The sequence below is a fragment of the Falco cherrug genome, chromosome 1, assembly GCF_023634085.1.
Source record: "Falco cherrug isolate bFalChe1 chromosome 1, bFalChe1.pri, whole genome shotgun sequence".
Taxonomy (NCBI): Eukaryota; Metazoa; Chordata; class Aves; order Falconiformes; family Falconidae; genus Falco; species Falco cherrug.
In genome coordinates, this window is record NC_073697.1 from 126,132,120 (window position 1) to 126,148,868 (window position 16,749).

Below are 16,749 nucleotides of genomic sequence, written 5' to 3' on the forward strand. Positions count from 1 at the left end.
GCCCAGCCGCTCGCAATGCCCAGGCGTCACTGCTGCAGCACCGCTGCGCTTTGCAGGGTGCCTGGTGCTCTCCCTTTCTTCCTAATTGTCTCTTTGCAACCACACCACGGACTTGCAAAGCCCGTGGCTCTGAGAACAGCCCCTCAGGATGCAGCACTACCATGTCTCACCAGGGCCCCACAGCGAGCTGGAATGAATACAGGCTCTCTGCCAAGACTTCACCCCTCTGGGAGCAATGCAATCGGGCAGCGCTCCCCCAGGCCAGCCAGCATCCATTCGTCGAGCGCAAGTCGGCGAGGAAGGTCCTCTGGTTAGCGTGGGCAAGTCACAGCCAGCCCCGAGACATCTACCAGCCATCGGAAATATCCCCAGGCATCTGCAGCTTTTGCTCGGGCTCCAGGAGCGTCGGAGCGTTCATAAATACTTTTGCACGATTTAAGGTTTGGAAATAAGCCTTCCTGCGAGGCAGCTCACCCCGGCTCCAGCTCAGCTCGGTGACTCGCAGTTAGTCACACCCAGGGGGAAGCAGAATCAGAATGGAGAAGGTAAACAGAGTCACGCAGCCGTTTCATTAAAACACTATTTCAAAATAATGGACAAGAGGGGAGGATCCCAACTGTCGTGTCCGCTAAGAGCTGAGATTGGCCAAGGAGCAATTTCCCCTTCAGATGTGTCAAGAGTTAGCTATTTCTCACATTAGCTCACATCAAGTATCATTCCACTGCTATTTTCCAAGCCTACATAACGCAAATTAGCCACCTAAAATTTTATTCTTGGATATTTCCAAATAGCTTCACAGTGGAGTGGCTACACCGAGCAATTTTTCGGGCCGCCCGCAGATGACAGTGACAGACAGATTGATGGCAATGAAGTTATTTTGTCTCCTTTTGCAGCTGACTAAATTTGCATTGGTATTTTCATGGTACAGACTCCACCTTTCATCTAACATGATTAATGCTGTTGTAAATACAGAGAAAGAACCAGCTGCTTCTGGCTTCTTAGCTTCTACTGAGCAGCTGATAAAAAAAAAGTCCTTTTGTTCAAGCATCTCTAGAGCCTCTGCAGACTTTATGAAGAGCCTTTTATTTCAAAAGGTTAGAGAAACGTAGTGTCTAGAGACGGTATATCCTACTTTTCTCACCACAGATCTGGACGGCATCTGCTGCCGTGGAAATGCCTGGGGCAGCACACCCAGCGCCAGCCCGCGCTGTGAGGATGAGCCCCCCATCAGCCAGGGATGTAACAGGGCATCGGGTACAGATGGTTTTGCTCGTGTCTTTGCAAGGTCCCTTTGAGCACAGCTTGTGCCCAGCCAGAGAAGGGGCTGGATAGCCTGGAGGGCTCCAAAACCAGCCCCAAGGGCCCCCAAACCAGCCCCGAGGGCTCCCACAGATCCTCTGGCAGGAACAAGGTGGCTGAGACATCACAGTACTTTCATCCACGAGCCGTAAGGGCTGGGCAGTTATTCACGGACCAAACGTGCTGCGAGTCCCCAGACCACATAAACCACAGTGTGGGTCTGGGAAACAAAGGCATAGAGGAGGCGGTGTACCACGAGCCCCGGGAGTCTAATTCGAACAGAAAAAGAAAAGCTTTTGGTATCGGCACGTGGAGGAGCCCCGGCAGCAGGATGCCGTTTGCGAGCCAGCCACCAAGAGGTGCAAGCAGCTCTTCCAGCTTCACACCAGATTTCTTTCTTTCTCCCATTTCTTTAGCAGTGCCCCCAGTCAGCCCAGTTTTGGCTCTGACACGGGCAGCTGGGCATGGGGAGGCGGCAGGGCTCTCCCTGCCATCACCCACTCCCATGCCCAGGTTTTGCTCCGCTTGGTGTGAAGATGCACCCAAAGCCCAACCCCGTGCTCCAAGCAGTTTGGAGGAGCTGGATTAACACCCCACCACCGTGCCCACACCAGTCCCAGAGAGAAGCACAAAAGGGTTTGCCTGATAGCATGGGGGTAACGCTGGCACTGCTGAAAACAGAGCTGGGCGAGAGTGGCTGCTGGCAAGGCTGGAGCAGGCGAGCAGGGATGCCGGGAGCAGGGATGCCTGAGAGATGATTGATGACTGAGATGATTGAGAGCCTTTTTTGCCACCAAGTACAGAGTCCAGTGGCCCTGCTTGGCAGGAATGGAAAACAAAGCCACCACACACTTTCCAACAGCTCCAGCAGCTGCTCCTACCTGTTGGGGATGCTACTTCATGGAAAATCTCAGCATGGAGAGCGGGGAACCTGTGCTGGGGAGCCTGCCTGCTCCACGGGGAGCAAAGCCATGACTGCTCCCAGCTCAGCAGTGACAGAATAAGGATGAGGAGCTGATGGCATCCTTGCAGGGAGCCACGGAGACACTGGGCAGGGGCACTGGGGAGAGGAGGGTGCCCCAGCTCCTGCGAGCCTCTGCCACTCGCAATCACCTTTAAACTCTTGCTGCTGGCCCCGAGGAAAGGGATTTGCTCAGGCTAAGATGTCACTCTACCTCATCCAGATTTACATGTCTCTAGCTTTCAGTCTTATCTTCAGGGGTTTTTCTCCCCTTCCTCCGAAGTTCCCCAGGGGTGAAGCTCCCCATACAGAAACAGCTACCAGTGTTCAGCTAAGCCGGCAGCATCACCAGGGATGTTTACTGGAGATAAGGGAGAGGGGGAAAAAAACCCCAGCGTGATGCACGCAAACCCCTTGGCAGTGAGCAGCACAGTGCCTCCTGATGCAGCCCAGCACCCCCTAAACCCCCGGAGGGACGCGGGCTGTACACACCTCTGCAGACCCAAGGTCCCCCAGCAGCACCCCGCAGTGATGCCCACACATGCCGCCCCCCTCCATCAGCCACCCCAGCTCCACTGATCTGCCCAGCGAGGCAGAAACGGAACCATTGCAGAAACCAGGCATCGATGCCAGAAACCTTTTTACACGTCTAACAAGCACAACCACTAGGAAAATGCAACAACACTAGGAATTTCTTCTGCTCCCTCTGCCCACGCTTGTGCTTCCAGACAAGTTTCAGCCAATGCATCTCCAACCACCCCAGCACAGAAGCAACGTGGGACAGACAGACAACCTCCAAGAGGCAAAGGCGCGCACAAAACCTGATGCACGCAGGGCAGAAACGGTGTTGTGGCTTACCTGGCACTGTGGAAGGTCGCAGATGTGGATTTTCCAATAGCCCCAAATCCAACTCCCACTGCCAGACCTTCTGAAACGGGAAGGAAAAAACCAGTAAGGTCAAACCCTGCAAAAGCCCTGAGACCATCCCTCCTCCTGCATTTCAGTGGAGCAAAGACTGATGTGAGCAGAACGCCAGGCCAGGTGGTCACCCTTCTCGTTTTAACCTAAGCGCATTTAATCTGAGCCCTAAAGCAAGACCCTGCCACACTGCCCGGGGTGCTTCCCCACTGTGAACCCAAACCAGCAGCTTCTCGGGAAGCCAACACAAGGAGGAGAGGTTTCTGTATTTATGAGTGCACTGAAGGGGAAAAGATCACAATTCCCACCAGCTGAAATGCTTTTTTAATAAGGAGCACAGCAGTGCAAACCACCAATGTCTGTTTAGAAAGATTCAGGCTCAGCAAACCTCTCTGCAGAGAGGTGTCTCTGCAAGGTGCAGATGGATCAGTGCCCCAGGGAACTGCAGAAGAACCAAACACCAACTTCTCCCATAAAGTCTCTGGGACCAGGCTCCCGGCAATGCCACCTCCCCAGTTTCTGGTCTCCCTGTGCCCAAATACCAGCACAACGCCTGTACAGACAGTCTCCAAAGCAGAAGGAAACCCAAACTCTACAAGAAAATTCCCACCTTACAGATTATTTTAGATTACAGTGAATCCCATAATTTTAGATTACAGTTCTTCCCATAAACCCCAAAGAAAACCAGCCAAGAAGCCCTCCCAGGAGGGCGGTGGGTGCAGACCTGTGATCCACCACTGCTTCTTCCATGCAGCTCCTCAGGGATAACTGCTCCATCCTTCCCTGCTCCCCTCCTGCCCCTTCTCAAACTTTTCCTACACTCCCACCACTGGCACAGCTCTTTTGTCCCTCCCGGAAAAAAAAAATAATCTGACTTTCAGGAAGCACCAAACCACTGGTACTTCTTTTCCTTTGCTCAAAATGCCTTTCCCCCCCCCCCCCCCCCCCCCCCCCCCAGCCTTTCTGGTTCCACTCCCCTCCAAGCAAGGCAGAGGGGTAGGGGGGACATCAAAGAACAAAAGCAAACCTGTCTGTGTAGTGGCTGGGTTTTACTGCCTTCAAAGAAGGCAATTACCTGCTCCAGCTGCTGGAAACCATGCGAGAGGACAGTGGGGACTATTCAGATGAACATTCAAACAGGTTGAAAATGTCACTGAGAGTGTTTACCTGTGTACTGGAGGATAAGGTCTCAGAAGAAGACTGTGTCTGTGTTTGTGGTCTTCTGAATTTCCAGTTGCCTTGGAAACACACCATAAAAAGCAGCACTAACTCGGATAATCACGGCATTTGCATCCTCAAACCCAGGCTGAGCATGGCGAACTGAAACACTTGACAACCCCTCAGAGCCCTGATCCTTGTGCCAAAGCTCAGAGAAAACGACGGCAGCAGCCAACCCTTTGTACAAGGTTATGGGGTAAGGAGGTTCCAAATTATCCATAAAACACCACGAGTGGATGGTAACTCATCTAGTGAGACAGCCAGAGGAACTGAGGCACACGCCAGAGCAGGGCTCACTCGCTCGTGCAAAGTGCTCACACTGCCCCAGCAGCACCCACCCGAGCACTCACGGCACGAGCAGAGCTGCGGAGGACTGCGAGGGGGAAGGTCTCCGCTCTGCGGGCACTGCAGCAAACTTTGGGAGGCAGATCTTTCCAGAGGCCTTTAACGGCTGTGCTGGGTACGGCTGCGAGGGTGTAATGAAGCTCCACACAAACGGGTCTGGCACTGCTCTTCCGAACAATTTCTTCTTAAGCGAGACTTGCTCGGAGAGCAAGAATCAAAGGACAAAAGTGCTCTTTTGTGTGAATAGCAGAAATGGCTTTGACAGAGGGGGAAAACCACAACAATTTCCTCACTGCAAAGCGGATCTCATGCAATAAGAAACTCAGCAGCACAATTAATGAAAGCACAGATCACATACACATGGAAACAAATTATGGGAAATTAAAATCAACAGATGGTGTGTAGTGAACTGCTTATTTGGAGAGGGAGAAGCAGCCGATGGTGGAAGCTGCAGCATGGTGGAGATGCTCACCAGTGCGAAGGGGAGGAGGTGACCCAGCAGCCTCCAGCTATGGCCTTGGCCAGGTCCTCACCTCCCAGGAGAGGAGATAAGAGCTGGGGCAGGTTGAGCGCGACCACGAATCGGCCAACAGGCTGCTGAGCCCAGAGCACCCCACGGGGACGCACAGCCAAGCCAGCCTGGGGTCACACATGGTCCAGGAACAGCAGGGACCCCTGCACATCCCACAGCCCCTGCTGATGCCTGGGAAGGCTCTCATGACAGACAGTAGATACTGTGCGATGTACTCAGCCCGTTGCTGTGATTTGTTTCAAATATTTCATTTAGAAAAGCCTGCCAAGTTCACACAATAACTCTGCCACTTCAATAACACACGTTCAGCCTCTTTCAAAGAAGATGTCAAACCGCAGAATTGACTCTGCTTTGCAGGTAACCAAGCAGACACACAGAGATTTTTCACGGAAAACAAACAAAAAGCTTGCTGCCAATTTACCCACACCCAAAGCTCACAGCCAGTGCTCAGCCTTCTGGTTGCAGTCCCTCTCTCGGGCATTCTGCACATACTCAAATTATAAATAGCCCAAGCGGCTTCTTCAGGTGGGCAAAGACACAAAAAGAGAAAGGTTAATGTTTCTAAGTCAACCACTTCCAGATGCACAGCACTGCAGGCTCTGCAAACGCATGACTGGGACATCAGGCCACTGAAGACGGGGACGGCAGAGCAGATCTCATTACGCACTGAAGGCTCGGACATCAGCTTGAAAAATACACAGCCCTGTGTGATTCCTGGTTCTTGGCACCATCGCCAGCAAAGGGGCAGGGAGGAGCACAGTCCCGGGCATCCCTCAACCACCGGAGGATTTACCACGGGCCACCGTGCGGAGGGAAAGGCAAAAACCCCGCAGCTTAGCATGTGAAAGAAGGTGGAAGGCAGGCGCACATGTCCCATGGGAAACCCTTCCATCTCAGAGAGGGGTTTTCCAGGGATTTCAGTGGCCAAGGCAGTTGTCAGCCCCACTTGCAACCAGCGGCAGAGCTGGAAGAGCCAAAGGCTCCGCACAGCCCGGTGAGCCGGAGAGCTGGCATGGTGACAGCGCCAGGCTGGGTGTTAATTCGGCATCTCCCTGCAGCGCTGCAGAACAAAGCAAGAAAAACTACGACCAATTTCAGCCACTGTCAAGAAAATGCTTCTATTTAACCTAAACAAAGGGATTTTGTCTCTCTTGGGCTTCCTTGGCTTTACAATTCAAGACACTTTATCCTGATAAGGCATTACCCAGGGATCAGACTAATCCTACGCTAACTTAAGGATCAGCTACAAACCTTTAAGTCAACAGTGCTCGTTGCAAAGGCATGTTTTCCTCTCTGCTTGTTTTCCAAAAAAAAAAACAAAAACCAACTTCAAAACCTCTAGACTGAAAAGCGATAAAGTGCTGGAAGGTCACTACAGAGACTCCTGTTATTAATGCCAGACGGCTCTGGGATGCGTTACGGTAGCCTGCTGATGGCAGCGGCGAGGAAAAAAGCATGATATCTGTAAGTCTCCTTACATACTACATCTGATACGCAGATCTGATCTAAACCAGGGTGTCTTCATAGCACCATGGACCGTCCACCAGCTCCAGAGCCAAGGGAAATCCATTTTCCCTGCCCTGGGAGCTCATATCATCTCTGGGGCCAAGCGCTGCCATCCTCCTCCGCTCTCCCTTAGCTTCTGGCTGTTGCTGAGGACAGGATCAGCTCCCTCCTCCGCAGCCTCTGAGGGCACGTTTGGAGCAACATGGATGGGAGCCATGGGCACAGCAGGAGAGGACCACGCAGGAGCGAGGACAGCATGCAGGTCTAGTAGGACCATTGCTCTGAGCCCAAAAAGCGTTTCCATTTCAGGTAAGACAACCAGCAAAAAATTAGAAAAGGAAAAGCCAAGAGGGAACACCGCAGCAAGGAGGAGTCGGTGCAAAGGGAAGGACCGTGGGAAGGGGAGCAGAGCAAAGCTAGATGAGCACCCAGTCACGTCAAGGCACCACAGGCAGGCAGAAGGTGATGGCACGGTACGACACGACAGCCACAGCACCGAGCAGGGCAGCTGAGGAGAGATGAAAAGCTGGCAAGGAGGACGTCAGCCAAGGAAGCAAAGTGACGGCCATGCTGCTCCCAGAGCACCTCTGACACCTTCACGCTTGGCCTGAGGTCCCCAGCACTCAGCCACCAGCATTCAAGCACCAGCAAGCAGAGGGGGCTCGATACATGCAGCATGCTGTCACAGCTCTGGTTTTATTTTCACTTTAATTTCACTTCGGTGCCCCATCAGCAGAGCTGCAAAACAGCACAAGATGTTCTGTCTCATTGAGCCAGGAAGACAGTGACAATGTTCCCATCTGCTCTAATCCACAGGAGCACATGAATTGGCTGGGATGGGCTTTGGGATGAGCCCAGCACTGATCCATATCCTCCTCTGCGACATGGAGAGCTTCACACCGGGATGTTCCTGGAGAGGCCAAAGCTGAGGGGACCACGTGGGTTCCCGAGATGGGCTACAGGAGGGTGTCTTGCCTTTGGACTACCCCAAACAAAAAGTGCCCAGTGCTGCACTTCCCAGGGAACTCTTCTTGGCAGGGATGAGAGGAAGGTTTGCTCTGGCAGGAGCAAGGTGCCCACAGCAGAAGTGGGATGGTCCTGGGGCACCTGGATGCAGCTCTGGGCTGCCAGTTCCTAACCAACCCTGATACCAAAGACCTGGACAAGAAAAACGTAGAAAATACAAAAAGAACTTTAAAAAGGAGAAATTTACTGAAGAGGTGCTTCTACTTTGAAAGCAGAAGGCTCAGTCGCTAACAGAGACGGCTCCAGGCAGCCCAGGCTCGCTGCTCAGGCAGGCAGTGATGGTCTGTATGTGTCTGATCAAAGGGGATGAAACCCCGAACTACGCAGAAGTTGGGAAACTAAGAGAGATCGAAATCACCCGAGAAGCTGCTTTGCCTTCCCTGGTCTGAAATCTGCTTTTGGCCACCTTCCCTGATCTGAAATCGCCTTCTGCCAGTGCCCACAGCACTGAACATTGTTTCATCGCTTTTGCGTTCTCCAGTATCTACTTTCCAAGAAGCACCACGGGCTCCAGCCCTGCCCGGAGCGGCCAGCCACGCCGAGTGCCCGCTTCCACGCTCACAGAGGGGGGCTCGTCCCCCAGCGCCTCCGGCTGCAAATGCCACGCCAGCCTTAAGTTCAATGGATCAACTTGAAAGCGGAATGGCTGATCCCATCCCATCAAATCTCTCCCTTATCACCCACCACCCGAGTCTCCGAGAGCTTGGCAAGCTGAAAGAACCTGGTGAAATTAAGCAGGCTGCAATTTTAAATCCTATTCAAGGCAGCTTATGCAGCCAGGCAGGGATCACAGCCCTTCGCCGCCTGCTCTCCATCTCAATCAGCAGCCAGAAACCGCCCCCTGCAAAGCCAGAGTCCGGGTTCACGGGGCTCGCCGAGATCCTGCCCTCCTCGGCTCCGGTTTCGAGCATGAAATGAGCTTCACAGCCACTGTGGGAAGCCACTCATAATCCTTGGGAGACGGCCTGTTCACAAAACCAACTGAAAATAAAAGCCCTTCAGATTCCCTAGAAATCCAAACCAGTAAATAGCAAGCATCACTCACAGGGCCTTGATAAATTATAGCAGCAAGTAAATTAACCCCAGTTATTATGTTACTGTCATATGACATAAAGAGCAAGAAAATAGGCAGGGGATGGAGAACAATATCCTACAGGAATGTCAAAAAAACAGAATCCACTAAACAAAATTCGCTTTTCTCTGCAAATCAGTTTGTCATTGCACAGACAGGATTTCAGGAATAAAGCAAATGACGTCATAGCATCCCAGAGCTTGTGCCTTTCTGGGATCACGGCTATAACACGTGTCTGTTTTGCAGGCAGCAATGCCACTCGCCTGCTCCCTGCTCGGTCTCGTCTCCCATACGAACGCGGCAGCGGGCAGAGCGTGCAGGGATGCCGCAGGCAGACCTGACAGCCTGCTCCTGTGGAACAGCATCAAAGGTGTTAGGGTTTTGGTTTCCCCCCTTCTCCTGATGCACAAAAGCAGGTTAGGATGGCAGTGACAGGGGAACACAGACCGGCTCGTTACCTGTTAGCTTATCCCACGCCTCCTGCTCTCCGAGAGGATGCACTTGGCAGGGTGCCAGCAGCACAGCCCACCCATCACCCACCCATGGGTGTCTTTGCTTAAAATTACCCTTGCAGGAAACTCCTCTGGGGATGCAGCGTGGCCCTCCCAGACAGGCAGGGGAGGAGGAGGAGGATCCGTGGCGATGATAAAAACAAGCAGCAATTCACAGATCCTGCCGTCTGAGTAGAGGCAAAATCTTGGAAGGAGAGCAGAGATGAGAGGAAAAGCAGGGTTTGTAAGAACTTCTACCTACAGCACAAACACCGCAGCTCTGCCTGCCGGGGACATCAGGTTTCTGGGGCAGATACGGAGAGCACGGCTCAGCAGAGGTTTGTGCCTGCAGAGCTTTGAAAGAAATGGAAGGAATTACGGATTTAACAGCAGTAAGTGTCTTTCTTTGCGACCAAAGGAGAGTCTGTAATGCTGAGAAAACCCTTTGCATGAGCTGACTCAAACCTGATGACACACAGGACCGTGGGCACCAACACAGATGCCAGGCCAGAGACACGCTGGCAGGGTTAGCTGCAAAAGCATCCTCTGCTTAAAGGAAGGGAACACCGCTGGGCTGATCGAGGGCTGCCCGAGCCCGCCTCACCAGTAACGCCAGGTATCGCAACAGCCGCACGTACCTTCGGGCTTTGCATCCACTGACCCATGCTCTGCCTGCAAGGCTGGGGCCGCGTGTCCCCCACCGGCACCTCGAGCCTGGCAGCAGCGTCAGCAGAGCCGGGAGTGACATTATCTCCTCCTGCGAGGATTTACAAAGCTAATTCTCCTGGGTCAGCAAACGAACATGCTTCCTTTAGGAAGGTACTACAGATGCCAAGATGACATCAATTATTCATCCTGCTCTTTGAAGAACTGTTAAAGTCCTAGTGGGAAATTAATCTTGCTATAATGAGGTTTGTATTTCTATGAGAGTTTAAGCATGCCCCTGTTGCCACTATTCAAACTCCTAAGTATTTTCCCCCAAGACTGAATTCCAGTTCCCTCTAGGTAACATCATTTTGCCATTACTGCACAAGAAAGTGCGGAGAATACCAGATTTCAGTGATTTTCGTGTTTCTAGCTATCCACCATTACAAGACCAGCCAGCAGGAGGCTAATGTCGTTTTAGAAAGACCTTTTTTCCTTTTTGAACTTAACCAAGCCAGAAAGCAGCGGAACTCACTTTGCAACAAAAACCCTACTGCTGCTCCCGAGGTGGCCTTGCTTAGCTGTCACCCGCACGCACGCGGCAGCACATCCCACCAGCTCCAGTCCCAGTACGAGGCGTTTCCCCCAGAGCCCCGGCTGCCCTAGGACCAGAGGTCCTGGGCACAGTGCTGCGAGTGCTCTTACACTTGACAGCTGCTCTCCGCACCACATTTCCCTTCCACATCCATAACCACAGGCTCTTCCAAGCGAGAGCACCCAGATCTCCAGCACGACTTCCCCGTACGTAGCTGCCTGGCTGGATTTCCACCTCCCCGTGCAGTGCAGGAACCCTGGGACACCATTCACCTGCTTCAGCCCACGTGGCTGCTCCTCGGGGTGCCAGCAGCACCCTCCCTGCTTCCCAGGACTCCCAGCAAAAGGCACCAGCACAAGAGCGTGGTGATGCTACACACACACACACACACACCCCCCCGGAAAGCCCACAGCCCCAGCTCTCCAGCCCCAATTCCCTTAAGGGCTGTAAGGAGAAATGTGCCTTTTACAGACCCACATGAATTGCCCTGTTAGCACATTAAGGTTCTCCATCCTCACGCTAGGAACTGCTGCCGCCCGTGCACGCACGTACAACACACCTACGTCTTCTGGTTAAACGCTCATGGCACCCACCACGGCTGCCGTGCTCCTTAGGGAAACCAAAGCAAGCCGCAGTTCATTGTGAAAGATCGCTGCTCCTTGGAGTTTGGCTCTGATTCAGCTCACCCAGGCGGGACGTGGCTCGCTGGGCTCAGGCAGGGTTGCCACGGTGGGAGATAACCCTGGAGAGGTCCTTGTCCTCTAAACGTGTACGTGAAGAGGGTGCGGGGAGCAGCAGCAGATGGTGGTGTGGGCAGAGCAAAGGCGCGGGAGTCCCTCGAGTGTTACATTGTCATGAATTATTATTAAAGAGAGGGAGCGTGCTTGACCTGAAGGGAGCCCTTCAGCCACATGTACAAGCTGTCCGTAGAGATCCCAAGGCCAACAGGAGTAGTGACAAAGTGACATTGGCCAAGCAGGATTTCAACTTGGTTTATGCCTTCCCTGCAGCCCTGCATTAGCAGCCAGCTAACAGGGCCACATCACTCCTAATTATTACCTTAACCAAAAATCCTTTCATCAGAACACAAAGATAAAATTTAAATTATTAATTTGCAGTTTATAGCGGCACGTATTATTATTTGTGGTATGAATTATTCACTTGTCCCCTCTCTTCCCCAGGCTCCTGACGAACAAGAGCCTTTGTCTGAGGAACGTACGGTGGGATGGGGAAGTGGCCCGGTCCCCTTTTTCCCAGCAGATCCGCATGCCGCAGCCCACGCAGCACTTGCATCCTGACCCTGCCAACAGACAGTGACAGGACAGAGAAAACAAAACCCAAGGCACCAGCTGGATTAATCTGCTCAGACAAAGCAGTCCCGGGCAATCATTATCCTCACAACTATTTGCAACCACGGGCAGATGCAGGCAGCGAGCAGGCAGAGCCGCGAAGCCCCACGGATCCCACCCAGCAGAGCCACACCGCACTGCCCCTCCAACATGCCGGCTGTGAAAAAAGCAATAGCAGAAATAAACCCATTTCGGTGCTATTTTACACTGTGACACCCCAGAGGAAGGAAACAAATACAACATGAGAGCGTGGCTGGGCTCATGGGGAAGCGAGCTGCCAGCTCGCAGGGCTGGTACGGTGGGAAGCCCTGCAGTGCCTGCTCAGGTAATTCCGTGTTTGTGGGGGGGAAAAAAAGGTGTGTGGGGGCAACACTTGATAAAGGTTTGTGGGGACGGCAGCAGCTGGGGCGTACAGCAAAGCCGGGTGGTTTGAAAACAGACAAAAATTGCCTTTCTGGGTAGGGAACTGCAGGCAAGCCACCACAGGCCTGCTGCTGCATCGCACTTTTGCTCGGCTCCTCTCTCCTGCTCCAGGGACAGCTCTACAAACAACCCAGGAGCTTCCTCGTTAGAAGCATTAATAAAGCACCAATTCAGCAGCGGCTGAGGGCCGTGATGTGCATACACTAAGCTGAAAGAAGGTGAAACACGTCAAAAGCTTCTGACGTGCCCAGACAGCTCAACTCCACCGCTTTGATTTTAAAAGATAAAAACTAATGGCACAGCTTTGCCCCCAAGTTTTCCAGGGATTCACAGACAGGTCCCATCAAGGTTATGCAAGAGATGATGAAAAACAGCAGACGATGACAGGGTCAAGCCAGCCATCACCTGGAAAAGCAAACAGTCGAAATCCCCAGCTTGCCAGTGCTTAACAGCAAATGGACACAAAGCAAGCCAAACCACACTGCTGCGTGCGATGCCACGGAGTTAAAATGCCATTAAAGGGGGACTTTAACCCCCAAGGGGTACCAACTGTCTTACCCGGTGGGGTCCCAGGCGGTTCCACAGGAGCTTTGTCTGAAAAAAGCCTCCAGAACTGGGCACTCACACCAGTGAACCCACCTGTGTGCTACCAGCCGAGCTGGAAGGGTTTGCAACAAGGAAGGGACCAGAAGCCTGAGGTGCTTAGAGCAAACCTGGTAGGATGTGACATAAGGTGACTCTGAGCATCTCATGGCAACAGATATGGGTGGAAAAAACAGCCCAAGAGAAGCCCATGGCCTTGTTTGAGGGTTTGTGCCCATCAAACAAGGTGGAACTTGAGCAGCATGAGGCAATTCCCCTAACGCCACCTCCTGGTTTATCCCGCAGGAGCCAGACCACCTACATCCCCACCCCACTCCGCTTTTCTCCCCTTTTCACTCAAGCACAACGACATGGAGCAAATGGTCCTTTAAATCCATCCAGCTGCAACAGCTTCGCAGGAGCTGAAGAGGCAGCATGCGGCCACCACTTACACCGGAGGTACCTGATGTTAAAGAATAACTGCCCAACATCCCAAAGCTCCTTCCTCATGGAAATGCTTCTCTGGAAGAAGAAAATTCTTTCCCAAATTAACAAACCTGAACTACCCTAAAAGCAGGAACTGACCCGTGCTGGGAACAGGCTCTCCCTGACCCCACACAACCTGAATCCATCACAGGTATTTAATGTTTCATTTCTAGCACACAAATGATTTCTCAGGCCACTGCTCAGCGATGTTTAATGCAACAGACCTGCGAGATCTGATGGGAATAAGAAAGAAAAGGAGCTTTCACATGCATATTTCAGTGGACTTTCATTCCAGCTGGTGAAAATCCTGTGTTTAATTGGCTTTTGTCACCTCCGTGGCTGTAAGCGCTTACAAAACACTGATCACCAGATCAAAACGATACCGCAGAGATAAATGTACATTATCAGCTCTCTGCTGGCTTTCCAGGTGTCTGCCTACAAATTAGTTTTTGAAATACGAGCTGCTGTCAGTGGGGCATTAGAGACCCCGTGACTCTCACCCCCCTGCCCACACTCACCCCCCCCCTTTAATGGTGCCAGTGTGATGGGCTGTGACACCTCCAGGCTGCAGAGGAAAACTTCCCAACCATGCCCACGTAATACATGAAATTACATTTACATCAGGCTGTTATTTACGCACAGTTTCCCAAGGCACCCCGGACCCGAAGCCTCAGCCTCTGTTTGCCCAGGAGGAGCACGCGGAAGTCCAGAGGGAGCTGAGCTGGTGGCCACAGAGCTGAGAGCAGCCCAGAGCCAGGGCCAGGGTCCTTCCCAGCCCCAGCAGTGACACAGCCCTGCTCTGCAGAGGGGCACCCACATCTTGGGTGCACGCAGAGGACATGGAAACAGCAATGCACAGCATGCACAGGCACCCAGGAGAGCCCTGTTGTGCCCACAGGATTTCTTTTTAGCCTCCACCTTTACAGGACCAGGTTTTTGCAGATGATAACTTTCTCTGCTGAGCAGAGGAGCGGGGCAGAGCCATCCCGCAGCCACTGAGAGCATCACCCGCAGCTAGGGCTGCCACCCGCATCCTTCACCCAGTGCCTGCACCTCACCCCACCACCACCCTGCTCTTTACATCCCCTCACACAGCAGCTTAATGACTTTGAGCAAGTCGTTTCAACCCATCGAGGTGCTTAATAGATGAAAATGTCAAAATACGTGCTGATGAGGTGACAATTAATGGGAGATTTAATGAAAGGTTAAAGCAACCTTTCCTGGAGCAGGCACGTGCATGTGGCCATGCTGCTCCTAATCCCACATGAGTCACCGCCGCACCAAACACTCCGGTTAGAGCCGAGCACCCAGCTCGGTCTTCGTGGGCTACATCTGATCTGACCTTTCTCTGCTCACCCCGGCCGCTTGCGGGGCCATCACATCACAGCACCACTGTCAACAACAGCCACTCATCCCTGACACATCCACGCCCAAAGGGTCCCTCCAGAAATCAAATCTGAGACGCGATGGGCAGCAGCCTCGGAAAGCCGCATCCCAGGCTGGTTTTACTCCCCGGAGCAGAAAGCACTGTGAAAAATTCATGATTGTTCAAACAGTGCATCTCTCCATCCTTCTGAGCTGCGAGCGCAGGCTGAGCTGGTCCCAGGGCTAGTGCTCTCCTCTGCTCCCCTTGACCCTCCACAGCACTTGAACTCCATCAAATTGCTGCACAACACGCCCACTGCACACGCAGACATCCTCCCTTACCCACAGCTTCCTTCTCACTTGCTCGTCTGAAATGCAAGCTGCAGGGAAATCTTTTCCTCCTTTTTCTTACTAAAAATAACGCCTTTCAGTAGAACCCAAAAATGCTCCAAGAGCACCCAAGACTAACCGTTAATAGCAATGCAACCAGGAGAAGTGACAGTGGAAGGAGGTCTGCTGTAATTTCAGAAAGAAGCATCACACAGATGAGACACAGATTAATCGGCACAGCTAAATGGCTCCCACTCTCATGCTCTGCTGAACCCCAGTGGGTACTGAATGCATATTAAAGTCAACAATTGTAAAATAGTCTCAATTTTAATAGGCTAACAAAAAAACCCCATCATTCAAAATGAATGTTACCAACCTTTAATGGATTTCTGAGAATATTCATATAAATAATAATTTTTCTTTATAATTCAGATGCAATAGCACACTCATTGCTCCAGCCTTCTCTTGGGAGGCAGAGTGCATGGGAGTGCTTGTCCCAGGAGAATGAATCCAATCAATTTTTGCTAATGACAAAGCAGCCAGCCTGGAAATCACCCTCTCCCAAGGAACACCAATCTGACAGCACAGTATGCAACCTCTGCGCTGCTGCAGCCATCCACAAACCCCTCTCCCCACACCCTCCCCTTCAGCAGCAGGCAATCTGTTTGTATCCTCAAATTCACCATCATCTGAGGACCAGCTCCACCACAGAAAACACCAGCTCTGGTTTGGGTCTGACGGACAAGCTCTGTCTGAACCTTGCTGACTTCGCTTAAGGTTTAAAAAGCTACAGCCTTCAGCATCCCACCTCGCTGGCAGAGCATGTTGAACCTGGACTGTCAAACCACTTCCATGCATGCAGGATGCTCACCTGGGAGGCGTCAAACCACAGTGAGGTACAAACCTCACTGTGAAGCTCCCTCCTCACCGGTGGGAAGATACTATTTTGTTTTGGACACGTCTCCACCAGCTGACAATCAAGCAGCACATTGCACACCAGCATCGCACCCCTACAGCCCTCAATGCAGACAGAGACCACTTGGCTAAGGAGTGATGGATGGGACTAAATCACTGTCCACCACTAGAGATGTCCACAACAGGGGACTGGGCCAAGGAATGACAACGTTGGGGTCCCCACCAGCTTCCTCCACCTGCAGCTAGCAGCATCCCAGCTGGTGGAGCAGGGTGGCAGCAGCTCAGGGGTTCAGCTCCCATTTGCAGAGCAAGCTGCTAGCACAAAAACACCTCTCAGCCAACAACCAGCACCAAAACCTGCTGCCTGCTCCTCTCCCGCAGACAACCATAAAGCAGGAGACACATAAAAGGACATTGAAACTGGTTAAAGCTGCAAGAAGCCATAAAGAAAAGCAAGTGTCCAGGCAGCTCCCGTATGTAAGTGGGCAGTTTGCACTCCTGGGGCTGTCCCCAGCCAAATCCCACTGTGCGGAGGGCAGCAGGCAGGTCTCACGCTATCTGGTCCAAGGGCACTCAGCTGAACCATCCTCCTGCCCAGGCAAAGCTGCAAACAAGCGTGTTTCAAATCAATTTGACATTTACCATCCTTTGGTGCAGACTTCCCTTGTACCACCGTTTCCTTGGGATAAAG

General features: G+C 52.4%; 1 protein-coding gene across 1 annotated transcript in view; it reads right to left on the reverse strand.

The window, feature by feature from the left end:
* SLC39A11 (solute carrier family 39 member 11) overlaps nucleotides 1-16,749 on the reverse strand; it is a 98,500-nt gene that overhangs the window by 22,741 nt on the left and 59,010 nt on the right. The window contains exon 7 of the mRNA XM_055728651.1: nucleotides 3,119-3,188. Within this exon, the coding sequence (XP_055584626.1) occupies nucleotides 3,119-3,188 (70 nt within the window). The remainder of the gene's footprint in view (nucleotides 1-3,118; nucleotides 3,189-16,749) is intronic.